The sequence below is a fragment of the Malaclemys terrapin genome, chromosome 7, assembly GCF_027887155.1.
Source record: "Malaclemys terrapin pileata isolate rMalTer1 chromosome 7, rMalTer1.hap1, whole genome shotgun sequence".
Classification (NCBI taxonomy): Eukaryota; Metazoa; Chordata; order Testudines; family Emydidae; genus Malaclemys; species Malaclemys terrapin.
The window spans coordinates 79,659,827-79,682,482 of NC_071511.1; the positions used below are offsets into that span (position 1 = coordinate 79,659,827).

General features: G+C 38.4%; 1 protein-coding gene across 5 annotated transcripts in view; it reads left to right on the forward strand.

The window, feature by feature from the left end:
- The window catches only part of CABCOCO1 (ciliary associated calcium binding coiled-coil 1), a 74,737-nt gene extending 54,792 nt beyond the window's left edge, over positions 1-19,945 (forward strand). For 3 of the 5 annotated variants that reach the window (XM_054035772.1, XM_054035770.1, XM_054035773.1), the window contains exons 6-8: positions 15,401-15,526; positions 15,960-16,100; positions 18,856-19,945. In XM_054035772.1, coding sequence (XP_053891747.1) covers positions 15,401-15,526; positions 15,960-16,100; positions 18,856-18,930 — 342 coding nt within the window. In that variant the 3' untranslated portion in view covers positions 18,931-19,945. The remainder of the gene's footprint in view (positions 1-15,400; positions 15,527-15,959; positions 16,101-18,855) is intronic. The other 2 variants (XM_054035771.1, XM_054035774.1) reach the window with 2 other exon arrangements.
- The last annotated feature ends 2,711 nt before the right edge of the window (positions 19,946-22,656 follow it).

A 22,656-nucleotide genomic window follows, 5' to 3' on the forward strand; every position in this document is an offset into this window, starting at 1 on the left:
GAGGTGTATATCACAATTGGTCGTTAACTACCTCTGTTAACACATCTCAGCTGCATCTGGGTAACCGGTGAGGATGTGCAAGCCATTAAAAACACAGGTTGCTTTTCAGATCCCAAGCTTACCTTGAAGTTGGGGGTCAGGAGGTGAGAGGGGGGAACTTGTTACTTGTAAATGGAGTAAATTTGACCTGGAAATCGTTGAGACAATAAACATAAAGTTCTGCAAAGCCACTTTTCAGAGAAGAACTACTCTTTAAATATGGTCTGGTTCTGTACACTTCTGCTGGCCAAAAGGTGTTGGAAACATTTTAGATAGAACTCTGTTTAAATAATCTATAATATGGTTACTTACCACACTTATGTATGGTACATGGAGCCTAAGTATCTGTCTCTCTGCCTTTCTTGTTACCTACAGATTTCCAAAATGGTAAAAATTGTGTGCCAAATCCTGCTCACATGATGTCAATGGCAAAAATCTCCTTGACTTCAAATTTCCTGCCAAATGCATTAGACCACTAGATGGAGACATAACAGTTTATCTTGTACGTTAGAGAGTTCATAGATGATCATCAAATCCACCAGCTGCTGCCTGCTCTTTCTGGGCAGCTTGCCAACTTTCTGGCAGTATGTTGACTGGGAAGCAGACAGTGACACACTTTGATCGAAAAACTTGTATGATGATTTTTTTGTTGTAATATTATTGTTTTTTAAAAATGATAAAAGAGATCAAGATGTGTATCATGATCAAAGCATGCTTCTGTCTGCTTCCCCATCAGCAACTTCTAATTTATAAAAAAATCTGATTGTCTGGAAAGTAATCAGCAAAGGTTTGTGCTTTCTCTTCTCTCTCTGCCAGGAGATGCTGTAAATGAGAAAATTAAAAGGGGGGAGGGTATGAGGATGGGAGCTAGTAAAACACCAGTTGACACATATATTTAAAGAAGACAAATACTTTTAATAATTTAAAGAATGAGTTTAGTTGCAAAAAATAATTGTTAAAACTTTTAAATCAGCTCCTGATTTCATTCCACTATGAGCTGAGGAGCTGCGTATGATGTTCTTGTGATATATGTAACCTCCTTCCATGGGAAGAGCTTCTACTAGGGTGGAGTCTTGAGACTAATTTACTGTAGTTGGACAAAAACATGCACCTAGGATATTTCACATCATCAACAACTAATTTATTTGTGGTTTTGGAGCCTTATTTCCTAAATGGGGCCTCTTGTCAATCTGTAGTTTTTCCATATGGAGTTCTGCAGGAGATGTAATTTATTAGCATGTATAAATGATATAATGAGCTCCTAGAAGCAATACTTGCATGTGTAAATGCTACAAATGATACTATGTGTGAAATTAGAAGCCATGACTTGAAAATGTTGCCTTTATATTTGGCATAGTTGTTTCTTAGCTTGTGTTATTTAGTCAAGCTTAAAAATGCCTTAGTCTAATGTGATAAATAGCAGCTGCATAGATGAACCCGGGGATGGATACATTCTGTGAGTTGGAGAAAGAGTATATCTGTTGGTGCAGGAATGAGTATTTCTAGCTGATGTATAAGACAAGCCCAATGCCAATGATGGGAGTTAGCACAGTGGAATCCTGGCCCGTGGTGGGTATGTCCACACAGCAATTAGAAATCCACACCTGACCCATGCCAGCTGACTTGGGTTCATGGAGGTCGGGCTAAGAGACTGTTTAATTGTGGTGTAGATGTTCAGGCTTGGGCTGGAGCCCAGGCTCTTGAACCCTGTGTGGCGGGAAGGTCCTAGAGCTCGGGCTGCAACCCAAACCCGAATGTCTACACCACAATTAACCAGCCCCTTAGGGCTTGTCTACACTTACAGTGCTGCACAGGTGCAGCTGTGCCACTGTCACATCTGTACAAGATGCTACCTATGCCAACAGGAGAGCTTCTCCCATCAATGTAGGTACACCACCTCCCTGAGAGGCAGAAGCTATGCTGATGGGAGAAGCCCTCCTGTCAGCATAGCACTGTCTTCGCCGGGAGTTTCCACACCCTTGAATGATATAGTTATACTGACATATGTTTGTAGTGTAGGCCAAGCCCCATAGGCCTGAGTCAGCAGGCCCGGGCCAGCTATGGGTGTCTAATTGCAGTGTGGACATATCCTGTAGAATAATACAAATATATAAATAATTTAATACTCTGCCAACGTTAGATGGGGAGAGGGCTAGAGCAGGAAAACCACATAAGGGAAGGCATTGACAAAGTTCTTCATAAAATTATTAATTTTATGTAAATAAAATGTATGCTGGCCTGTCTAGGTTGATAGAGGATTGTGTAAAAGGGTGGCTGGGTAACCAAGAGGAATATGATGCTTCTCAAAACACTTTTTTGAATGGAGTCATTGACATTGAGTTAAGGGTCTGTCGTTTTGCCTCTGGGAGAATTTAGTTTAAATTTTGACTTGGGTCACAACTGAAATGGATGTTGATAGTTTCGTTCAAGACACTTATCCACCAGACACAGATTGTCATGCTTGGTAGTTAATGCTTAAGACAAATGCAGGACTCTAATAGCAAGGTGCTTCAGCTCAAGAATAAAGTATATTGACGGAGCTGTAAAGAGGAATATATTCACTTTCATTCATCCCCTGACCACTCCAGTAGCCATCCCACCTCTTCTCCTTAGCTGCTTCCCATTTCTCGCTCATTCATCTCACTGAGCCACCGCACAAGCCCTTTTCCCTTCACAAGGCTGATTTACTATTGTGCTTTTCCCACCTTTCCTTTGCTGTCAGCCCCCTCACACACACACTTTTGCCTGCCTCTAGTTCCACATCTGTTCTCTTCCCAACTTCTCTGGCCTGCAGTCTTGACATGACTGGTGTTCCTGATGTAGTTCCCATTTTGATGGTCAGGTTGAAACCCAACAGCTCTGGTGCTAGGCTTTGTCAGGGATACAGAGCTCTGATACAGGCAGGATTTGCAGCTGTAGGGAGTGGTTCTGAGACCTACATTTCAACATATCCTGTAGCAGGACATTCTCAGTTGAGACCTGGTTTTAGCATTCAATCCCCTTGGCTATCCATCATAGCCATAGCCTAGTATCATTCAGGTAATGACGCAGTGCATTTCTTTTGATTTACATTTGATTAACTGTTTTTGTTTTATATTTCATTTATCTGGAACTGAAGAGCATAGCTGCCACGGTAATAGGTGCTCTCAGAATGAGTAAATAATAAATTATTTTGACATTTTTCCTCCAAAACTGACCATGACGGAGATATTGCCCTAATTGTAGACACAACTGTCTTCACACCCCTCATGATCATTTTCTCTGCCAGTCCATCTACCCACAAAGATACTGATGTGCGTTTGATTATGGGGGGTGGGGAGGAACATCAAGATTCAGATTTAATCTTGTAACCTTATCCACTTACATGATCTTATGAAAATATTTCTCACCTTTATATGGTTACTGGGTATATTAATTTATAAATCTAAAAAATACAAAGGCCCTTTAAAGTGTTAAACATGGCGTAGTAAAATATGCATCTAGAACAAGATACAATTTGTATATATCAAGGGCTTTTTTTCCTTTAGAGTACAACATTTACTCTATCCAGTCACTAATCTCAAGAGTCAAGGCTTCTGCCTCAGTGCTATGGTGATGCTTGGTTGAACCTTAAATCTTCATAATTTTTGACATCGAACTGAAACTGAAATGTTAATGCTTGAGATTACATTCAACGGGCCTACAGTGATAAATCAAATCATTTGAACTTTCAGTTACAAACAAGGATGTCAATAACAAAATCTTTCACTGCTGGTCACTTAGAAATTCAAAGAGACCAACAAAAGCAAATATCTACAAACACAGACATTTTAAATGCCATATTCTCTGCAGCTTCAAAAGATTAAACTTAGTATAATTTTAAAGCTCAAAATCTTTGCCATGAATCCCAGCTTGAGGTAAAATTCTACATGATGATGGAGATCTTGTGCAAACGAATTCAGCTGTGTTTTTTTTTTTTTTTTTTTTTTTTTAATGACTGGAGATTAAATTACAGTTGGTGAGGGATACAGACTTAAGTGAGTGTTATGTTTAAACTCAGTTCAGTGAAAAATTATTCTGTTGGTAATGGCTTCTTCCATCAGAAACCATTACAACCCAACAGAACTGGAAAATGTCTTCTCCAAAACTTTCCAACCCTTGCTGGAGGGAAGAGAAACCTTCTCTTAGGAGATTCGTACCCCTCAATAACAACGTCCGATCTAGCCAGACTCACAGCATCCAAGGTGCGGCTGGCTTTGGCAGCTAACCAAGAGGGAGTTTATTTCCAATCATCCACCAGGGCAGGTTTAAGCCAAATTTAAATTAGTTTTTATGTTGGTACAGTGGTCATACTACAAAAACATAACTTGGTCCACAACTGCAGTTCTATTCAACATAAATTGCAGGAACATACAATACAGCTTAACCAACCCCCAAACACTCAACTTACTTTCTGACCCAACATAAATAAACTAATGAACATATACTATAAAAGGAGAGAACCAGTTAGTATTGGCTTGTTTATAGTGGGATGTAAAGTAGGTCAACTTTTTATATGGTATACTGAAGCAATGGTCTCTTTCAGATCAAAAAAAGATATGACTGGAGTTCTTGAGTTCGAATTTATACAGCAGCACAACTGTCATGCAATACTGATACCTTGACAATCGTTTTAACATTAGTATTTTTAAGCTATGTATTTTCTTTTGTTAAATTAATGAGTGCCGATCAAATATTGTAGTATGAAGATGGAAACTGGTAATACCTCAAATTACTGTCATATACAGAGATGCAATTTAAAATCCGTAACTTAGCAATTTTAGAGGGAAACTGTTTCAGGGTATACATCTGTGAATCCAGAAATGCATGTTAATAACTTAATTTTAATGATACAAACATGAAAATAAGTCACTAAAACAGTCTCTTGTCAATTTTCTGATAAAATAAACTTGTTTTTCCATTTGTGATTAAAATGACCCACAGTAAGATTTTGTTTGAACTAGGTGTTAATTAAAAATATGGAAATGGATTTAAAACACTTTACAGTTCACAGAGAAAGAATAATAGCAACTGATCTCACAACCATGCCTGTTTTGAGATGTTTTTAAAATATTTAAGTTACTGGTTGTTTTTCTGCATGCTTGTTTCCAAAGCAAAATGTGATTCCAATAAAAACAGAAACTGAATTTATAGTCCCCAGGACAAATTGTTGTTTTAACAGAAACGTACACATTCCGAGGCAAAGACTTAAGCCAATGATCTTTGTATTTTATGTCTAATAGGACAGGATGCAACATTACTGTCTTTATATCACCCTACATCAGAATATTTTTATAGTGCGACATATTAAAAAGAAACAGCATATTTCCCTTTTTAAATCACATGAGCAATTTGTACATCTTACTAGCTTAGAATCAATATTATGTTTAGGGTTGGTTTTTTTTAATGCCAACCTTTTAAAAATTAAACTATTTTACTTCTACATCAGCTGAGAATTAATTGAGCAGGGTAGCCTAATGATACTGGATCCACCCATGGGCTGAGAGGAATTTAGACAACTTGTTTCCTGAACATTTGACAGTTGGAGGCTGCACACAATGCATAGTTTGTTTGGTTTGGTTGGTGGTTTTGTTTAGTTTAGTTTTGGGGCTGGGGGAGTTGTGTATGACCACTCTTGCATACAGCGAGTGCTCTAATCAGAGGGATAAGATAAGAAGAGAAGGATGTACAATAAATTTGTATGACAGGCAAAGCCTTGACATTTCACAGAATAGGTGAGCTGGTGGAATCTCTATCTAGCTTCAGGCAATAGCTAGCCACTAATCACAGAATCAAAAAGTCCCCCTTCTACAGTTTCAGAGTAGCAGCCGTGTTAGTCTGTATCCGCAAAAAGAAGAACAGGAGTACTTGTGGCACCTTAGAGACTAACAAATTTATTAGAGCATAAGCTTTCGTGGACTACAGCCCACTTCTTCGGATGCATATCCGGATATGCATCCGAAGAAGTGGGCTGTAGTCCACGAAAGCTTATGCTCTAATAAATTTGTTAGTCTCTAAGGTGCCACAAGTACTCCTGTTCTTCTTCTACAGTTTGGTTTTATTAGCAGAAAGGCAATTCCAAAATAACTCTACGTGAACTCCATTCTATGCCTCTCAGGGTCCTTCCCTCATACTTGCAGCATGTTAGCTCTGGTTGAGGGTCACTAACACCTCCCTTATATTCAGATAAAGTCTGAGAAGCCGCAACTGCCCCGGCGAACCAAGAGTAATTAACCTGCAGCTCTGTGCAGGGTTCTAGTATCTGCTACCATGGTGGGCCCACAGGAGACAAATGTAATGCCACCACATTTTTTACATCTAAGTATTCAAAACATTGTAGGCCATTGTGCAGCTAAAGTCAGCAGGTACTCATGCAAATCTGTTTGCCATCTTTCATTGCAAGAAGATAGACGTGAAAGGAATCTTTACTAAAGGTGTAAATCCCTCCTCTTACCTCACTGACTAACTTGTAAGATATAATCAAAGGTAATTGGCTAGGTATAGCTTAACATTTTTATGTTTATTTTATCCCCTACTGGTTTAACAATTCTGAGAATGAGACATGGGTGGGAATCTAAAGCTACAGCCTAATTAGAATATGCCACAAGATATTAAGATGTAGCTACACATTCTTATTCTTATTACCCTTTTTCCTCAGTACCTAGGGTCAGCTCACTGGATCAGTCTTTTCCAGGCTTGCTGGCCCAGTGCTCATTCCATATCCACTCATCCCTACCAGACACAGTCTATCCACCATTTTCTTGGCTCTCCTCTGTTCTCCATCCGCAAACACTAGTCTCAAATGCCTCCCTAATAGGATTTCCTTCAACCATCCTTATACATACCCATACAATATCAGTCTCCTTTCTGGCATCTTCTCTCTAATACTGCCATCCTTGGTCTTACTTCTGGTGGCATCATTCCACATGAGATCCAGTAGTGTCACCCCTCTCACTGCCCTCAAACATCTCATTTCAAGTCTTTTGAAATGCCTCTCTTTGGTCACCCTGTCAGTGATCCAAATAATATGTAATTATGAGAATACTATGAGAATCTAGTTAATGCAAACCCATTATATGTTGCACTAAACCGGTGTCTCTGACCCATATAGAAGGTCTGATCTTACCATGGTTTTGTATGGTTGTCCCTTAAGTAGTCGGAGCATCCACATATCATAAATCCTGCACTTATCTTGCACCAGACTTCCCGTGCGCTCAGGCACCTTGCTTGCAGTTCTCTGTCATTTTCTCCATTTGCTATTAACCCATCCCCTAAGGTACTTAAACTCAGAAACCCGATGTAGAAGCAGGCCCTCAATGATGATATTCATCTGTCTTGGTTCCATATGAGTCACTCACAGGACTTCAGGCTTTTTTTTACTCATTTTGAAACAAAATGCGTTAGTTCCATGTTCCAGGCATCAATCGCCTGGATGAAATCTTCCTCACTATTAGCCATAAGTGCAATATTGTTTGCATGGATCAACTTCGTCCCACCTTCTCTTTGAATTTGCTTACTTATGAAATCCACCAGTTATGAATAGTAATGAACTAAATGCTGATCCCTGGTGGAATCCAGCCTTCACCTTGAAATCCTTGCATTATACCGAAGGCCAAGGGCATCTGCACTTTTGTCTTAGAACCATCATACAAACCCATCGTTGTCTGGACAAGATCCTCCAGTACCTCATAGAATCATAGCAGAGGCACCAGCCGTCAACTTGGTAGTTTGTTGAATGCTTTCTCCAATTCAAGGAAAGCCCAACCGTGCTCTTTTCCTTTCCAGCTTCTTTTCTACCAACTATCTAACAATGAACATAACATTTGTCTTCTTTTTTCCTTTTCTACAACCAAACTGCTCCGATCTTCAAATGGGCTCCACTGTTCTGCAGATATGACAATCACATCTGAGAGATTCCCTCTCAGACAGATTGTCAAACTGTGGTCCATGGACAACCAGTGATCCACAAGCTCCATTCGGGTGGTCTGCGGATAGTTCCCGCTAAGGTGCGGGCCTGGGCGGCCGCACACGAGAATGAATGGTCACCCACCTAATTAGTGGAGCTGCGCAGGTAAGGTGAGTGGTGGTCTTGGGGGGAATAGGAGGTAGGTGGGAGGGGGGCAGTGGGGTGAGAAGAGGGGGCAGGGGGAATTTGGGACATGCAGGGCTGCGGCGACAAGAGAAAGAGGTGACTTTCCTCAGCAGCAGGGCTGCAGCTGCCGGTAAGAGACCACCCTCCTTCCCAGCCCCAGCTTGGGGGCTGCTGTGGCGGGAGGAGAGAGCACATCCATCACACTAGAAAGGTAGGACTACTGATATTAAAATATGAGTTGTGTGCTATTATTTGTAGAACCAAAAAAATTATTATTATTAAGGGTTTTTTTATATAGCGCTTCTATCCAAAGCACTTTACGATAGTTAGCTAACGGTACAAACAACATTTGGAAAGATCATTAAGTGGTCCGCCGAGACCCTCAGCAATTTTCAAGTGGTCCGTGGGAAAAAAAGATTGAGAACTACTGCTCTAAGAGTTACATGCAGTGTGACCAACCTCTCTCAAGGCTTTGATAATTTCCACCATGATTTTGTCTGGACCTGCTGCTTTTCCAGGTGCCATCTTCAGCAGTGCATCTTTGACCACTGCCTCTGACAGATCATCAGTATCCATAATTATTAATTCACACCAGTTTAGTGTAACGTATAAAGGGTTTGCATTAATTAGATTCTCATAGTTACATATTGTGTCTCTCATCACAAGCAGTCTGCCCTCTCCATCTTTACAAATGGTGTGTTCCTTCCATATTCCTTGCTTTTGTTTCTTGTCCATGCGATTACCTAAATTTTCTTTTGGGCAAGCTGAAGGTAGTTGTTCAATTCATACAGCTCATCTAAGGCTGTTTTTTTTTCACCTTTCCAACTGCTTGCTTTGCGGCTTACCTGGAGGCTTTATAGGCAACACTTCTTCTGAAAGGTTATTTTCCATCACCTAGATGTAGCTATACATGCCAAGTACAAATTTAATATCTTCAAAATTGGTTCATATGACTGGTAAAATGTCTAAGTTCTACAATGTTTGGACGACTAAGATGGACACTTGGTGTCCAAATGTCCCTGGATTTTTATTTCAGATCTCTCTACCGCTATATATAATGAACAACTCTCATTTCAAATCAAGAATGTAAGGGCTAGCCTGCAAGTTTGTAAAAGTTATGCCAACCACACATGCTCTATGAGCCTTCATCTTTAGGGAGCACGTGTCTCTGTATTAACAAAATCCTGCAATCTACATTGGAGCCAGCTTCTGTGCTTTGTTTGCTGGCAGAATTTCCATGAGAGAGAAGGGGAGGATATCAGTAAGTAGTTTGCAGGGTTCAAACACACAGGAGCCATGCTTTCTGGTGTTTTTAAAAAAACCCAAACTCCTACAATACTATACATGACTTAAAGAGATAATACTGTACCTCAGTGTTGCTAATTCCAAGCATTTGAAAATCATGAGTCAAGCCCCAAGAAATCATGGTATTGACTTAAAAATAATAAATTCTGGGTTTCTTTTATTTGCCTTCTGGTTTTTGAGCCTCAAGGATTTATATTTGCAATCTTTTCCTAGTAACTACAAGGGCTAGACACTAACTTTATTTATTTTTTTAAATGAAAACTGAGATTCTCATGTAATCCCATGACTCCATGAAGGTTAGCATTACTGTGAACACAATATGAATTTACAGCTACTATTCCAAGGTGAATCAGTACTGCATTGATGCCCTCCGTGTGGAAGCACACTGGTCATATTTTCATTGTCCCCTCCTTGATGTCTGTAATGTATTAACATTTCCGAATTGTACAATATTAATTGAAAGCCTGGTTAAATACAAAGAAAGCATGTTGCAATTCAGTAAAGTGGAGGCATTATTCCTTTTCTTTGATCCCTGAAACTGTGGCAGCCCCTGAATGTGACATTAAGAGGTGTTTTCCACAGAGGGGCCTCTAGAAAGGAAGGGTTTGGTTGCTTCCTGTAGGAGCACCCTTTTCTAGTTGTCCAAGCATTTAAATTGGCAGTAGTTGCTTTAGAAGCAAGAAAATCCTGCCTGTTGGTTAACAGGGGAGTGCCTTGTATAGCTACTGAAACAGTAAGACGATATTTAGAAGATTAAACTGAGAGGGAAAATATTTATAACCATGGCTCTGTTTCTCCTTACAATAATTTATGGGCAAAAGTATAGGAAAGGAGGAACACAACCGATAAATAATATCCCATATGTAAACATAATGGCTACAGCAAATTCTTTTTATTTAAAATTTAATATTGATGTTCATTAATATAAATTACCACATTTCAGATGACACCGATGTCCTTGAGGCCAGATGTCACTGACTGATTTATGGCTTTGAGGGGGGGGGGGGGGGGAATATCCTGTTTTGTGAATTTAGTTATAGCACCAAAGTATTTAAAATAGCAATTTTGGGCCAGATTAATTCCTGGTGAAGTTGAGTTTCACAGTTCAAGTATTTGCTTATTGCTCAGTTCCTATATCTGAGAAACCCATTTCTAAAATGGATTAACATAAATTCTAAGATAAAGAAAAGGAACATAAAGGAGAAATGTGATTTATTGTTCTGTTTCTTTTATGTAATTGTAATTGTCTTCATGTGGTCCAAATTCTGCCCTTGAATATGCATACACAACTCCCATGCAAGTAAAGGAAGTTGAGGAAAAATTTAGCCCCTGATTAGTGTAGAACTCAGTTCTGCTATCCTATTCAGACTGCATAGATCTATATTTTGGAATGATTGTTTGGCCGATAACAGTCTTCATTCTTTGGGCTTGCTTATGTCCTCAAATGTGGACACCACACTGCAGCAAAGTAATATAAGCAATGTATTTGAGGCGCGAGCAGCAGCAGCCTCCCCATAAAATTGGTGCTCTTTTAGAATTTTGGTGTTCCGCTTAATGCCTATTAAGCCAGCTACAGTAGGCAAATTGTATGCATATGTGCTTGAAGATAGGGTTAAACTGGTGGTTTGGCCAAAAGTGTGAGTTTAGAGCTCTAGTCATCAGTTTATTCATTCCAAGTATTCTACCATATAAACCACAGGCTTTCATCCTAATGTCTGAAACTCAGAAGATTTGCAGATCTAGAGTTAAGTACATTTAGACTAGCTGGTAAAATCCTGCAAATCCTACATTAAGTGTTTTGGCTCATAAGAAATCTCACTTAAGTAACTTTTTAGATATAAGCTTGTGTGGCTCTGCAGGTATCATATGACCCTAAAGCATACTATTTAAAAATCCACAAGTATGGCGTGTGTATTTATACAGAAGAAACAACAAGTAATAGTTTCTAATTTGGCTATCATTCATATATGGCCTGATCCAAGGCATATTGAAGTCAGTGGAAAGATTCACTGGTACATCACTGGGTTTTAGATCAGATCCATAAGGCGGAAATTTGGGAATACTTTTCATCCTTTATATAACAAGCACTTTTGCCTTTTTGGTAAGATTTACTACACAGAAATAAAGTTTTAACCATGTGGAGGAGAGTACAGTACTGTAGATGGTTTGTAAGATGGGGAAAAGAGTTTAAAGTTTCTTTAGGATACGAAAAGCTTGAAGCAAATAGAGCTTTGGGCCAAATATTACATTTTCTCATTCAAGAAGAAACGAACAAGCATCAAATGTAGATTCTGATTTTCTGCAAACATATTAGTAAATCCAAACTGACCTTAATATTAGCTTTTGCTGATTTTCAAACTCTGACATTTATTCCGTGAATAGAGTGGTTCACTTCATACTGCATATGTAAATACTGGAGAGTTTTCCAATTACTTGAATTTCTGCATAAGTCAATAGCTGGTTTTAATCTCCATAATATTTTGAGAGTGGACATTTGTGCTATTACTATTAAGATATACCAAACAGTTATTTATAGAATATTAAAAACTCTTTACATACACTATTAAAAGTTATCAGCCATTGCTTGTTTTTATGCAATAGAAACTTACATTTTATCCAACACTGTATTATATTATTTATTATAATGGTAACTTAAGCAACATTAATTTAAGTAACAGATAACATCTGGGGGAAATGTAATTCTGTATTCATAACTTATGCAAAGTTAATTTTATAACCACCACCACCACATCTGTAGAACTAATTTATTAGAATTTCTTACTAATCCTGTTGTTATTCTGTTTAGAAATATTCCTTGATACTATTTTATTATCTGTGCTATGCCCACATTTCTAAAAAGGCAGTCTGCTAGTTCTCAACAAAAAATACAAATGACATACACAGGGAACAATATGACTACTTTTTAAGACTTGTCCATTTTTATGCAAACCTCCACTAGAAAAGAATTAAATGAAAAGTAATTGTATATGGTTATAGGTTTAGAGTAACATTGAAACAGTAAGTGCAATCCTCAGCTGTACCAAGCTCATAAAGCCGGCTCTAAACCACCACCACCAAACTGATCTCCAGTGCAAGTTAAAGCAGCTGCAACTTTTTTTTTTTTTTTTTTTTTTTTTTTTTTTGGAGATATCCTATCTCCTAGAACTGGAAGGAACCTTGAAAGGTCATTGAGTCCAGCCCCCTGCCTTCACTAGCAGGACCAAGTACTGATTTTGCCCCAGATCCCTAAGGATCCCTCAAGGATTGAACTCAAAACCCTGGGTTTAGCAGGCCAATGCTCAAACCACTGAGCTATCCCTCCCCCCCTAGAAACTTGTTACGGTTAGCATGGTTCCCCAGGGAGCATTGCACCACCTGGAGACTGGCAAAGCATATTGTGATTTAGTTCCACTTCCTCTGTCTCTATCACATTTCCCCTTGTCCCCAGCTGATCATGACACCCTCTGCACTGCTGGGGCCAGCCCAGGATTCCTCCAATATGGGGGACTCCTCATCAGCCACTTTAAGGGTGGTTTAAGGGTCCTTTGCACCATGGGCCTATAACAGTCAGTGAGGATCTGACTCATTTCTGTGGCACGTGCAACATCATATTAGCACAAATAGATTGCATAATCCATTAACATAACATTTTGTCCGCTTTTCCCCCCATCAAACTGTTTCTCACAGCTCAAGAATTATAGTGATTTACGAGGCTATTTTGAACAATACAACTTTGTCATGAGTAAATAACTCTGAAAATTAAAAATCTTCACAATTTTTCAATAAGCAGCACTAATATTTTAATATAAATCAGTGTAATTTGTCTTAAATCTATTCACATACTTCAGAAAGTTATAAGTTTATTTTAGGGAAATTGTAACTGTTTATAAGCAGAAGTATAATACTGACCCTGACTCCTTCTGTGTTTTTAAATAGATTTTGCTATAGAACCATTTCTGGTGTTAAACATAAGGTTTTGTTCTAAGGAAATACAAAGACTTAATTGTAGTTTTTAAAGGAAAGTATTTCATTAGAAGGATTCATTTAAATACAGTTGTTGGCTCTGGGCTTTCACCACAATTCATTCATTCTAATTTTCCCCTGGACTTATTAAGACTGCAACATATAGGAAGGGACAATTCATAATGACCCTTTCACTGCATTTTTGCTTCGAAGTATAGTACTGTTCATAAACCTTTTATTACTACACATGATATTTCATAGTCTACCTTGCCATGTCAGGCACTTTTTAATATCTTTTGTTTGAATTTTGTGACTGTTATGACTTATAAAAGAAACTAGTTGTGTTGTAATTTAGTTATAATCTGACAATTCAAGGGTGGTTATAAGACTCAGAACAGAAAAGGAAGGAAGAGTGCCTGGAGTCAGGAAGGAATTTCCCCCTAGATTAGACTGGCAGTGACCTTTGGGGGTTTTCGCCTTTATCTGCAGTATGTGGTTGTAGGTCATTTGCCAGGATTATCCGGGTATATCTCTCTTAATCATTTCTCTGCCATTGCAGGGGCCTCAAGCACTGGTGCAATTCGATCCCTCCTATTCTTTGTCTATACCACATAATAATTTAGTCTCCTGTGACTCTCATTTACTTTGGTCTCATTTTGGTTGTTGGGTTTAAATGGGCAGGTGTTGGTTGGTGTTGGTGGCCTGTGATATATAGGAGGTCATGAACTTGTGGTCCCTCCTGATTTTTAACTATATGACTCTATTTAAAGGGAAACTGTAAGGTAAAACCCCCCTATAGTGGGGTGGTTACCCCGCTCCTGCCCGAAAGGTTTAAAAGAACCCTGGGGGCGGGCTGTGGCAGGGGAAAGGCTAGGCTGATTGGAAAGCAGCCATAGCTGTGGCTGGCTTAACAAGTGCCCAGCTGGCCCTTATAAGAGGGCTGGAGCCAAAAGCCAACAGAGATTCTCTCTAGCTTTGAGAGGGAGGGACCTGGCTGCAGGGAGCTGAGAGAAGGTACCTGGAGCGGAGCAGAGCAGAGCTGGGGGAAGGCCAAGGGAGCTGAGGAGCTCTGGCCTGGAAACTGCCCAGGCTGTGGCCTAGTGGAAGGCCAATTAGGTACTGGGGTTACAGGGGGCAGTCCACGGATAGACAGAAGCAGCAGGTCCAAACCCTCCTTGCCTATGATGAGTGGCTTTTATACTGCAGTCTGCCCCAGCTAGCGGGGGCTAGATGGTGACTAGCAGTAGCCCATGACTGAGGCAAGGTGGGGATAGAGGGTTGGGGGTTCCCCTGGGTGGGGAGACCCTGAGACTGCGAGGGTATTGCCAGGGGCAGCACCCCAAAGACAAGGGGCACCGGGTCCTGGGAGGGACACAGGGGCCAGCGGCAGCGGGACACTGGCCTGCAGAGGGCGCTCCAGAGGCTGGATGAGCTAATTCCCTGAGAGACTAGCAGGAGGCGCTGCAGCAGTGAGTCCCCCAAATAAACAAATGAACAAAAAACATCATACAATCTTGGGGCCTGACTTGGCACTGTGGAACCCCAGTATAAGGGGTTTGGAATTAATAAAATAATGCAGTGATGACCTGAGACCTTTGACTCTAAGATACAACAAACATTCTTATTCAGGACTGACAATTTTCTATTTTATAATAATCTTTAAGGTACGCTCAACACTTTAGTTTCCAAACTTCATTATCCAGGTGGGTATGGAATTGCATTGCTATGGAACCTATGGAAATCAAGAGCTCTTTTCAGATAAATTGTTCCGTTTTAATGAGAGCCCCTGGAAGAACTTGTCAGAAAGCAAACGGTGGTCTGTAATAGTTGTCAGTTGGCTTTCCAATTTCAAGCACTTGGATGGTAACAAAAAGGTACTAAGTTTGTTGTGAGCCAAGCATTTTATTTCCTTTCAAAAAGTCTTCACAAAGCTGTGAGCAAGAATTAAATCCAATATTACAATGAGGGTTTTTTTAATCCAAGCAGAATGTGGTTGAACTTGTCAAACCAATGGATACACTTTTCCCAGCTCCGCTAGAAGAAGGTATATCTTATGATATGTATTCATCGTTTATTGCATTACCCCCAGAATCAGAGGTGGAAACTGAGGTAAGGGTTTCTTTTTTCATCTGTTCTACTGTGAGCCATCTCCCCACTTTTTCCCATAGGAACACAGTGAAAGTCACCAGTTTGATTCCTCTGTCCATCTTCTGCTACTAGGGTATAATGTGCGCTCAGTTTTAAGACTGAATGAAGTTGCTGTTGATGCATTAATTGGTCAGCAAGGGAGCATGTATGGCATGTATTCAGTCAGCCTCTCTCACCATTCCTTAGGAAACAATCACAATACCTCAGCAGTGTGCCTTCTCTGTATTGGCCAGTAAAAAACACTCTGAAGATCTCTTCCCAAATTAAAATCTTTCACATGCCAGCACAGCACATTGCTGTTGTGCCTTTGGGCTGGCAACACTTTGATATTGTATATAATAGTGGAATGTTCAAACTGAAACATTTATTGTGGCATTTACTTTTAATTTATTAGGAAATCAATCAAGAATGTCATCCAGAAGGACTCCAACCAGAAACAGAATCCTTGGACATAGATCCTATGGCTGGGTTCACCATTGAAGATGTTAAGTCAGTATTGGGTCAGATCACAAATGAAATTATTGGCAGCCTTCAGGTACTATTTTAGAAATATGTTCACTAATTCTAACTGTAGTTAATTAGCTAATTAATGACTGTAAACTGTACCCACACTATGCTGACAAACAACACATTCATCTGCTGTAGGAATGTGGTTTAACAGATATACATAACTTGCAAATTAGTCATCTCACATGTAATAAGAGCCAAAAATAGATTCAGTAACATAACAACACGTCTTCACAATTGCTGTGTTATTTAGAAAGTATGGGCTAAATCCTACTCTTTCATATCAATGGAAAAATTCCTTTTCAGTAGTGTAGGATCTGATGCAGTGAGAGAACACATGCCATATTGAATATGCTTAATATGCAGCCTTTGAAACTTATACACACACTCAATTATTATGTAGGTTCTGTATTACAAACATATGTAAGTCTAGTCTATACTTTAGTTTCTTTGTGTGTAGTTACATAAGAGTTGCCCCAGTGGAATAGACTATTTGACCATCTCGTATTGCATCCTGCTCCATCAAACATCTGAACATACTGAAGAGAAACAGCCAAAACCTTGTTCAGTATCCATTATTATTGACTTCATTGCACTTATCACTCTGTATTAGCTGTTGTAATCAGAACATACCATTATAATCTTATATGGTGCACATTTGCTCACAGTGATGTACGTATTTGAATGAGAAACACTTTATTATTAACAATATCACATTATCTGAAAATAGTTTGATATTGAGAAACTGTAGTTGTATGGATTATGCATGAATGGGAAACATTAGCTGGAAAATTGACACCAGCGCAATGCCTTCCAGGTTTGACTCCGTATTCCCATTCAACTTGTCATTAGAAATAGATGAAAAAGTCTGGGCCTATACATGCAAATAGAACCTGCATCTTTTCTAAGAAATTAAATACACATTTTTCTCTTGACCATGCAGACCTTACCTTGGCAAAACTCCCAGTGAAGTCCTTGAGAGTTTTGCATGAAAAAGAACTGCAGGATCAAGCGAGAGATGCATTTTTTCCATCTTTCAAGCTCTGGTTACCTACCCAGAGAATAATATCCTCTTTATTGTAGTAACTGTCCTCCCCTCACAGACTCTTCTCCTACAACTGATTCCTCTGCTCTTTGACAGCCCCCCTCCCCCAGTTGCTCTTATCATTAGATTCTGTCTGATCCATGATCAAAATCCTTCCACTATATTCTTAGACATTGAACTGCGATCTTATACTCGGCATTGTTTCGCCAATGGATGTAATACATCCTCTGGTGCTGTTGAATCAAGGAAATACCATTAAGTGTCGGATCACAGTGCTGGCTCAAAGTAGGTGTAATGGTAATGGTAGTGGTCTGAAGCAGGAGCTGCCACAGGGATAGCTGATTTTCATTAAAGACATTTATCAGAGAAGGATATATGAATGGGAACAGAAGGGCAGCTAGGTTGTGAGTGAGAGAATTAACTTGGAGATTCAGTTCTCCTCAGGAAAGTGATTAAGTATGTACCTAGAAGACACGGGTCAATGGGATATGGACTTGTTTGTTTATACTTGACAATGGTCCAAACACAGGGAACAAGGTAGATAAGATCTGAGTAAAGTTCAGATAAGATCTGGATAAAGTTCAAATAAGAATTCAGATTTTTTTGGTGCTTTATCCAAGCTTTTCAGAATTTCAGAATATTTTGAGATTTGCCCATCACTGCTTGGTATGTTGGAGTATGGCAATATAGGGATTTTAAGGCTAAGGGCCTGAAGTTTAACTGAAAAGGTAACCTACTACAAACTTTCTTGGATGGAATTCAGCACTTGATTTTAAGGACCGATTTTTCTACTAGTATAAATTACATAGTTCTCTGTTAACATCCATATTAATTTCAATATAATTTGGCCCTAAATCTGTGGTGATTTTGTATGGAGTCAGTAAAGTATATTTTTTACCCTCTCCAAACTTTCATAGAAAACTTGGAAGGACCTTATCTTGTGTTCTTTCCATTTCTGATCTATTTTTGTTATGAAACACCATCTGTTTCCATGGACATATACATCTATGCATACTGAAAAGGTTACATAAATTCCAAGGCCTCTGATATTCATGGAATTAGATCCAGTGTGCCCAGATTTCTACAGGCAACAGAATTGCAGACAGCTACATATTATCACTGCCAACAAATTTGCTAAAATGTGTCACATTCCATGTACCTTCATTGCAAATATTACATTGAAATTTAAGCACTGAAATGCTTCAGAATTCTGGAGTTCCTATGTATAATATATATTCATTATTATGTTTATAATCAAGACAGACAAGCAAAATCTCATAAACCTTGTTTTTTATTGTTCATTTCCAATATGCTTTCTAAGTTCCAGTAGTGGGTCAGTAAAATGTATTACACTGGAGACCTAATATCTGCAGTAAAAGAAAACACTGCAATAACCAAACCCCAGAGCAATTTTTCTGATTTGGTGTTTAGTGGTGAAATCTGTCTGAGAATACAGACAAATTAGCCTATCTCCTAATTTAAGGTTGTATGAAAAATGGCTGTCCCAATATCCCTTCCTGTTCATGGCAGACATACTACACTGGGATTGTACACAGTAATATGATAAAGTGTTATCACATAAGTACAGGCTGGAACACCATAATGTCTGCAAAACAGGAAGGTGTGTGCAGGATAATGTCTGTCTTAAGGCACTATAATATGTCAAAACCACAAAGACAATGTGCAGCACAAAATAGCTTCATCGTAACCACTTTTTTTTTTCTGATTGTCTTCACAGACTGAGATAAACGAAAAACTGCAAATGGAGGAAGAGGCTTATACTGTGAGAATAGACAAATTAAAAAATACCTGAGTAGCTAGACAAGAAGTGGTGCTGAGCTTTAGAGAAATCTATGAAAACAAAAGGCGACAGTTAGCATTAATTTAATTATTTTTTTACAAAGGAAACCATTGAGCTAATGTTTGAGGAAAATATCCATCCAAATTTAACAACTTTACTGTCCCCTAATAGGATTTATATTTACTCTATACTTAGTAAGATAAAAGGATGAGAAGGATATGTAGTTCAAAAATATAAAAGTGAAGTCTACTTCTAAATAGTAATTTCTGATAAAATGTTAAACTTCTCAGTAATTCAACTCCTTTGTGTTCCTCCTATTATAAAATATTTTTAAATATGATTCTAGCATTCCACCCCCCCAATCTACAGTATTTTCATAAATTTTCACTGATGGAAATACATATTGTTGGCTTACAATAGAGAACACCATATGAAGACATTGCGGATATATTAAGGAGAGAATGTCATTAACATGTAATTATACACTTTTGATCTAAGATTATTTTCTTAAGTTCATATTAAATTTTTTGCTGAACTTGTTAAAAACTCTAGTATCATTTAACAATTTTTTTATGTCCACCATATTGAAATTACATAAACATGGGACTGGATCCTACCGTTCTTACTCAGACATAGCTGCTTCTGACTTCAATAGGAGTTTTGTCTGAAAATTTGTAACACTTTATAATTCTGACTGTATTTGTTACTTCAATATACATTAGCATTGTTCCGTATTTTGTCACATATTGTATAAATGTTGGTTAGCCCAAAATGAAACCTAATTGTGTAATACGTTCTAGAACTGTGAAATCCATTCACTTTTACGTTACAGAGCTCTGACCCTTTCATATTTAACCAAGTGCTTTCAATCATGCTTCTAAGGTTAGGCTAAATATTAACTGGAATATTGGAAAACAACGTTTTAAGCAGTAAAATTACATAATTTCTTTAACATGTTATAACAAATATTTCCTTCCATCCACATTTATGATGGTGAAAATAAATATTAATGAAAAACCTCTCTAAACCTGATTAAGAAAGAGAATGAGTTACCTAAAGAGTCTTGTTTGTCACTCTTTCACTTGCATGGGCATATACTTGGTGTGTATGGAAATGAGAATAAAACCAGAAGGGGGCAGTGGCTCCACATTATTCATCAAAAGTAATTTAAAAAATAAATAACATCCAGTAGCACCATCTGGGTGGGAATGGGCTGTGAATGTGTACTTGAGAGCATATTTCAAATGTGGACATCATGACCTTGTAAAGCAACTGTTTAGAATGTTGCATGGGCAGAATATTTTTAGTCAGGAAAAGGTTGTCAGAAAGCTAACTCATTATGGTTGATTTATGCTAATGTTTCTGATTTTGTCACTTTTGGTCTCTGCTCATCTAGCATTGGTCAGCAAACTCCTGAGGGCTCACATCCAGCTATAAAAGCCAACAGTTCCTAGTTTGAGCACACAAATAGCTGACAAGGAGTTGTGTATGAAAGTTACCCCCCAAATAATACCTTCTGCCCAGGTCAGATGACTCGGGATCACAGGACGCAGGTTGCAGGGCTATAAAATTGTGGTTTAGACATTCAGGCTCAGGCCAGAGCCTGAACTCTGGGATCCAGTGAGGAGGGAGGGTCCCTGAGATCAGGCTTCAGTCCATAGCCCTGTGAGTCTGAGTCATCTGACACAGCCACAAGTGTGTGTTTGCTGTGTAGCCATACTCTGGGAGATTTATAAAGCACTTCGTAGATGAATAGTACTATATGAGTGCAAAGTATTGTTACACTGATTTAACATGCAGACTTAGTGTGTGTGTGTGTGTGTGTATATATATATATATATATATATGGAACAGCTGAGGAATCTACTAAAATTCCTAAATAAGGTTCAAATCCCACATGCCAAACTTGTACAAACAGTCCAATTGAAGTAAATTAACACTGCCAACGGCAAAATTCCCATTGACTTAAGTAGGGCCAGGTTTTCACCCACGGGTTCTGTAAGGAGACACCAGGATGAGTGATCTGACATACCATATGATTCTTAAAATGTAAGAACTGATTTAAAATAGGGCTGTGGATTAATTGCAGTTAACTCAAAAAATTAATCATGATTGATTAATCACAATGTTAAACAATAGAATACCAATTGAAATTTATTAAATATTTTGGATGTTTTTCTAAATTTTCAAATAAATTGATTTTAATTACAACACAGAATACAAAGTGTACAGTGCTCACTTTATATTATTTTTATTACAAATGTTTGCACTGTAAAAATGATAAAAGAAATAATATTTTTCAGTTCACCTCATAAAAGTACTGCAGTGCATTCTCTTTATCATGACAGTGCAACTTACAAAAAAAAATCTACATTTGTTACATAACTGCACTCAAAAACAAAACAATGTAAACCTTTGGAGCATACAAGTCCAATCAATCCAACATCTTGTGCAACCAATTGCTAAGACAAACCAGTTTGTTTATAATTTATGGGAGATAATGCTGCCCGCTTCTTATTTACAATGTCACCTGAAAGTCAGAACAGACATTCACATGGCACTTTTGTAGCCAGTGTTGCAAGGTATTTACGTGCCAGATCCGCTGAATATTCGTATGTCCCTTCATGCTTCGGCCACCATTCCAGAGGACGTGCTTCCATGCTGATGACACTCGTTGAAAAAATAATGTGTTAATTAAATTTGTAACTGAATTCCTTGGGGGAGAATAGTATGTCTCCTGCTGTTTTACCCACATTCTGCCATATATTTCATGTTATAGCAGTCTCAGATAATGACCCAGCACATGTTGTTCTAAGAATACTTTTAGTGCAGATTTAACAAAATGCAAATAAGTTACCAATGTGAAATTTCTAAAGATACAGCACTCGACTCAAGGTTTAAGCATCTGACGTGCCTTCCAAAATCTGAGAGGCATTAGGTGTGGAGAATGCTTTTAGAGGTCTTAAAAGAGCAACACTGTGATGCAGAAACTACAGAATCCGAGCCACCAAAAAAGAAAATCAACCGTCTGCTGGTGGCATCTGACTCAGATGATGAAAATGAACATGTGTCAGTCCGTACTGCTTTGGATTGTTATCGAGCAGAACCTGTCATCAGCATGGACGCATGTCCCCTGGAATGGTGGTTGAAACATGAAGGGACATATGAATCTTTAGCACATCTGGCACATAAATATCTTGTGACGCCAGCTACAACAATGCCATTCGAACACCTGTTCTGACTTTCAGGTGATATTGTAAACAAGAAGTGGGCAGCATTATCTCCCGCAAATGTAAACAAACTTGCTTGTCTGAGCGATTGGCTGAACAAGAAGGACTGAGTGGACTTGTAGGCGCTATAGTTTACATTGTTTTTTAATGCAGTTATTTTTGTACATAATTCTACATTTGTAAGTTCAACTTTCATGATAAAGAGATTGCACTACAGTACTTGTAATGGGGGGATTGAAAAATGCTATTTCTTCTGTTTTTTACAGTGAAAATATTTGTAATAAAAAAAGTGAGTAATGTACACTTTGTAATTGAAATCAATATATTTGAAAATGAAGAAAACATCCAAAAATATTTAAATAACTAGTATTCTATTATTGTTTAACAGTGCGGTTAATCACATGATTACTTTTTGGAATCACTTGACAGCCCTAATTTAAAAATGGGAAATCATTTTATGTTTTAAAATGCTAACATGAAATGCAACAGGTCATGCTTTGGATGTGGA